This window comes from Pelobates fuscus, chromosome 11 (assembly GCF_036172605.1).
Source record: "Pelobates fuscus isolate aPelFus1 chromosome 11, aPelFus1.pri, whole genome shotgun sequence".
Lineage (NCBI taxonomy): Eukaryota > Metazoa > Chordata > Amphibia > Anura > Pelobatidae > Pelobates > Pelobates fuscus.
This window is the reverse complement of record NC_086327.1, coordinates 83,965,876-83,971,875: the sequence shown is the minus strand read 5'-3', so window position 1 is coordinate 83,971,875 and position 6,000 is coordinate 83,965,876. Positions and strand designations below refer to the sequence as shown.

The 6,000-nt window shown below is 35.9% G+C and overlaps 1 protein-coding gene across 3 annotated transcripts in view; it reads right to left on the bottom strand.

The window, feature by feature from the left end:
* Positions 1-1,668: 1,668 nt before the first annotated feature.
* HYOU1 (hypoxia up-regulated 1) overlaps positions 1,669-6,000 on the bottom strand; it is a 41,044-nt gene continuing 36,712 nt past the window's right edge. For 2 of the 3 annotated variants that reach the window (XM_063436316.1, XM_063436315.1), the window contains exons 22-25: positions 5,757-5,841; positions 5,411-5,660; positions 4,504-4,587; positions 1,669-1,937 (exon numbers count right to left, since the gene is read on the bottom strand). In XM_063436316.1, coding sequence (XP_063292386.1) covers positions 1,879-1,937; positions 4,504-4,587; positions 5,411-5,660; positions 5,757-5,841 — 478 coding nt within the window. In that variant the 3' untranslated portion in view covers positions 1,669-1,878. Of the gene's footprint in view, positions 1,938-4,452; positions 4,588-5,410; positions 5,661-5,756; positions 5,842-6,000 lie in introns of all 3 variants that reach the window. The other variant, XM_063436317.1, reaches the window with a different exon arrangement.

Here is a 6,000-nt window from a genome sequence, read left to right as displayed (position 1 = left end):
GAGAAAGAAAAAAAAGAAAAAAAAAAAAACACATTCAACACAATTCTAGTAGTGGTCAAGTAAACTGCAAATTGCTTAATAGTCTGTAAAATAAAAAAACACAGTGTCTGCAATTGCACCAGACATTCAATTGCTTAGAATACCCCCCAGACCCAAACAGTGATATCAATAAGACAGGTTTGGATGGCAGGCAAAACTCTAATAAACCCTGAATCAAGCAGTGCCAAAAACAAAACAAACAAAAACCTGATAACATTGGACTGAACAAAAAAAAAAAAAAAAAAAAAAAAAAAAAAACACAAAGAAGGTCTAATTGATTGTGTTTTTTTTGTTTTTGTTTCTATCAAACAGGACCTTTATATTTTGATGGCATATTTCTACTGATGCCCTGTCAATGAACAATTATTTATTTGTATGGAGCTTAGAGAGCATAGATGGTGATTGCAGGCCAAGGTAAATTCACATCTATGAGCTAAATGTGTGCTCTTTAACTTATTAATCACAGCCCCCAAGTGCCCCTTTCCCTATAAGATTCCTTAAACAAACAAACAAACAAAGCAAACAAACCCTACAGAGTTGTATCAAACACTAAGCACACATTGAATGAAACCAACCACTAATGTTGGGATCATTGCAGGCGGAGATTCAATTTTCAAAATTACATTTTATTTTAATTACAAAACATTTATTAATCTTTCTTGAAACATAAACAAAAATAAACCAAAGAGGACCACTGCCCCATGTCTTCCACTCCATATCTGTTTGATAGATGGATGTGAAGGAGAACATTTAAGTGCTTGGAGTTAGAATTGTCTTGTGAAAAAAAAATTATAAACATTTTAAATTTAATTTATGGGTAGTAACAGAATACAATGTTGCATTATTTTTAAAGAAAACTAAATGTGAAACTTCATTATCCAAAAGCAAAAAAATTAAATCCCATCCAGATCTTCCCCACCCAATAGTTATTTCAGTTTAGAGAGCATATAGTTGCCAGAAGATGTTTTGGATGCAGATATCAAGGAAGCTGCTATATAACCGCAAGTAGCGATTGATAATTTGCTAAACCTGCTATCATTAAAAACATTCCACCAAAAATCTCTGCTCTTTGGTTTTGGAAAGTGAACAGCATTTGGGATGGGCAAAAATTATTCACTTTTGTCGAATATGAAAAATGTTACTTTATTTTTAAATTAGAATTCCTGTTAAATATGAGAAATCCTTCTAATCATTTCATGAGCAAGATGCTTCTTATTCTGAAGTGCAAACAAAAGTGTTCTGGCATTTTGCAAGAGCTCATTAGCCATTTAAAATGTACAAAGGTCACTTATTTCACATATAACACTTTAGAACAGCTTTTCTCATTGGGCAATCTGAGTGTTTGTCAAAACTCCTTTGAACAAAATCTGACATATGTTATATCAAAATTACTTCCTATGCCAGAGTAATTTAAACAAAAACAAAAAAAAAAGTTAAATATTAGCGACCTTCTTTGGGTGGAGAATAATAACCAGGCAACACAATGAGACCGTAAATTCAATTAATGGAATCCTGAATTACTCTGCATCCAAACAGGCTTTTCAAAAGAAGATAACCGTATGAGATCCTGTTGTGCGATTCAGACTTAAGCTCAGCATGCTGTCTAAAAAGGTAACGTTATGTATTGCAGAGAAAAGGGGGGAAAAATAAAAATCTAATTGCTTTTTCGGTCAGGACAGAAATGTACATCTCAGGTGCAGTTTGTTTTTCTTTGGGAGTGGAAGAAAAGGGGTAGGGGACAAGAAAAATGGGCGGGAGCGCGTTGGCATAAAATAAGCAGGGTCCATTACAAAAAAAGTAATGTTAATAAATATGATCGCCAACGCATATGAAGGGTGGTTATAATTCAGTTTTGTGGTTCTCTTCTGGGAGCTCTGGCGATTTACTAGTTGTTGAATCTGGAAAAAAAAAAAAGTTCATTTTTTCCTCTTGTAAATAACAAAAAAACAATATATAGGCTCAAAACAGGATATACAGATAAAGCAGGACCAATTAAATGCTTTTACAAAGTAATTTATTAGAAAACTGTAAATTACAATAAACTAGCGAGGTTTGGTTACAAACTATGGACCCAGAGGAAAAATAGCAGACCAGCATAGTAAATACAAACTTCCTGCTTTTATCTCCCCTAACACACCTTTATGTTTAAAAGGACACTATAGTCACCAGAACAACCACAGCTTATTGTACTTTTCCTGGTGAGTAGTAAGTACCTGCAGGCATCTTTATGCCAGTGTTTATTATTTAAACTTATTCTAGAAAGTGCATAGAATGAGGAGTCTGTTTGCCAACTACACTGAATGACATTAAATGCTATACGAGGACTAGTATACTCTGATGGATTTCATGAGTAGCAATATGGGATTATCAATTTCCATTATTTTAGTTTTGATATCAGCATGGTACACAACTTTTCAGTGTATTTTTTGTGTTTTTCTAGATCTTCCCTGGAGTATACATAGCCATGATGTAGGCACAAGTAGCCTATTACCAGCACTTTCTCAATAAGGCAATAATGTCTTAAGTATAGAGTAGAGTATTAAAAACATATATTGGCTCCAGCCCTAAGTGAATCCCCTGATCTGCGTTTCTTATACCCTTTAAATTGGAAACTGCGAGCCCCATTTTATATAGGCAAACAGGTGGATCAGCGCTAAATGGCCAAACAGAAAGTAGTATAATAAAAGGCAGCAAACTTGGATTATGGGGTTCCCTCAAAGGCCCCAAAGAGAGAAGATACACAGTAAAGTAAAAACAAGGGTAAGTTGCGCCTAAAAATATATAACATACCAACTATCAAACTAAAAAAAAAAAAAAATCCAAATGTATGAATGTAATTTTTTCTTTTTCTTTTAAAGAATAGAAAACTGTGAGGTGCAGCAAAAGTAATAGTCCAGTCATTTTTTATATAGATTTCTCTTGGTGTCAGGAGATTGCAGCTTCATATGGTACTTCTGGTTGGTTCAAACTGAAGAAGCTGCAATCTCCTGACACCAAGAGAAATCTATAAAAAAAAAAAAAAAAAAAAAAAAAAGGACTGGACATTCATATATTTGGACTTTTTTTATTGTTTATTATTTGTTTTTTAGTTTAACAGTTGGCATTTTATCCATTTTGAGTGCCATTTTATATCTTCTCTGTATGATGACCTCCAATTTCAGTAAAACCCCATAGGAAAGCAATGCTTTTCTATGGGGATAATTAGTCCCCCAACCTCTGTCGAATGAGGAAGAGCGCCGATCCTGCACCGAAGGATATCAGCACTGGAATCTGGTAAGTAAACAAGCTTTTTTTTTTTTACCTTTTGGCTTCTGGGGTGGGCAGGGGGACAACCAGATGACTCTATAATGTTAGGAATACAGATTTGTATTCCTTGCACTATAGAATCCCTTTAAAGGACCACTATAGGCACAGAGACCACTTCAGCTCAATTAAGTAGTCTGGGTGCCAGGTCCATCTATGGTTAATCCTGCAGCTGTAAATTGAGCAGTTTGAGAAATTGCTATGTTTACATTAGGGTTAATCCAGCCTCTAGTGGCTGTCTCACTGACAGCTGCTAGAGGCGCTTTCGCGCTTCTCACTGTTATTTTCACAGTAAGAAGACGCTGCCGTCCATAGGAAAGCATTGAGTAATGCTTTCCTATGGACTGATTGAATGCGCGCGCGGCTCTTGCGGCGGATGACGTAGACCTCGCAGGACCGGTGTATTACGTAGGATAGCCAAGGTAAGAATTTAACCCCTTCCTCCCCCTTCAGCCCAGTGGGAGTGGAACACCTAAAGACTCTATAGTGCCAGGAAAATGAGTTTGTTTTCCTGGCACTATAGTGGTCCTTTAATGTTTGACGTGAGACCAGTGTGGCCCACTTCATTTTTCACATGATTGTGTCCTGCGTTCCATGATAAAATTTACAGAAAATATTTTCTTTGAATAGAAAAATTTACCAAAAAAAAAAAAAAAAAAATACATATTGATAGACAATTCTAGAAGTCAACAGGCATAACTTAAGAGAGAAATAAATAAAAACCACCACAATGGCAGGGTTATTAAAATGAGAATTCAGTGAATTTCAAAATTGCTGAACTGGAAACATTCTCTACGTCAGCTATGCTTCTTGTTCGACTACTTTGGCCTTAACTTTGAAATTCACTTTGCTTGCTCACATTAGCGAATAAAGCTGAAAGTATCTAGATAAAATCAAAAGGCACTGAAATGCTTACAGAAAAAAAAAAGTTCTAAGCCAGAAGCTGAGTAATAGGAGACGAGAAGGAATATATCAAAAATAATAGCATAGTGATTTAAGAATGACATGCGTAAATTGATGCAGATTTGTATGCAGCACAGAACATGCCATTAGCACCAAGAGTTCCCACACACACCACACACCGACCACATACATCCTTTACATACTCACATCCTCACACTAGACCAGAGCTTTAAAACTCCTCTGCATGTCCTGGATTACCTGCTTCTGACCCTCCTAGTTCAGGAATTTCACTCTTCTCTTCTGCTGGTGGTTCATGCACAGGTTCTGCATCCTTAGGTTTGTCTAAATATATTGGAGTAAAAAATAATAATAAAAAAAAATTTCAGTCAGCAACAGATCGAACTATGTTCAAAATGAAAAAGCTACAAAAGCTTATTGTAGTAGTTATGGTGCAATGCATCTTTGCAGTTCCACATGAGCAGAAGGGAAGAGCATTCTGTGCTCAGAAAGCCTACAAAAACTGCTAAAAACAAACCAAAAGTATTCTAGTGACGGAGGTGCTTAAAACATAGGGTAAGCTAAGAAGTACCATCATCAGATTTGTTTATGCTTGATCTTGAAAAGGCCTTTTAGATAGTGGGTTCTTAGTATGTTTTTTTTTTGTCAGGTATCCGAATTATATATATGGAATAAGCTTGAACCCATTCTCTTCATATGGAATAGAATTTAAAATTGGCATACGTTTTGCAAAGCACCTTAATTGGGCTCTTCCCAGTGGTTCTTGGATGGAAAGTTGTACAGCTATAATAATTGATCTTAGCGATAGCTGAATAATAGGACATGCTGCTCCCACAGAAGTCGACCAACTAAAATGGCATGTGGACCCATTTTTGGTACGAAACCATGGGTAAAGGAACAGTGTTTTAGATGGTGTTACATACAAATGTAAAGAAAGAGTCATATCTGCCTTATCACGTGGTAATGGGATTTGAAGCACATTAATGGCCTAGAATGCACGTGTTTGGTAGAAGGAGATCCTATCTCTTATGTCAGCTGCTTATAACTGCAGCTACTTGCAAAAAATAATAATTTATAAAGCATTATTGTTTGGACAACTTCAAAAATCAACCACAGAAACTCTTGCCAACATGTTTATCCCCCTCACCTTCTTTGTTCTCTTCCGTTGGGGGAATGACTTTCTCTTCACCCTCTGTGGAATTTTTTTCAGAATTCTCAGATTTTGTGGTATTGCTTTTCTTCTTGGGTTTAGGCTTTGAGAACTTTGCTTTATTTAACAGGTACTGCACTTCTCTGTCCAGGGCACCCAACTTCATCTCAATGTCCTTTGATAACAGGACTGGTTTCTCCGTGGGTCGTAGCTTGGCCTGCTCTGCAAGAGTTTCATTCTTCCAAACCTGTAGATAAAATCATTGAAAACAAAATTGTATAAAACAAAGTGTAATGCCTCTATACATTTATACACACACACACACAAAATTATCTCTTCTTACCCAGGTATCTTTGATCAACTTTTCCAATGTGTTTAACTCCACATCTGTAAAAATCTGATCATCTTCTGGGATCATACGAGCGCTCCTTTAAATAGGATAAAGAAAAACAAATAAGAGATGTCAGTTATATAGTAATTGAAACCCTGAAATCTCTTGATCCAAAGAGCTCCCTCATAGTTTGATATACAAAACTAGAAATATTAAGTCTTACGCAAATCCTATTTAGCCCCACCTTAAGATATAA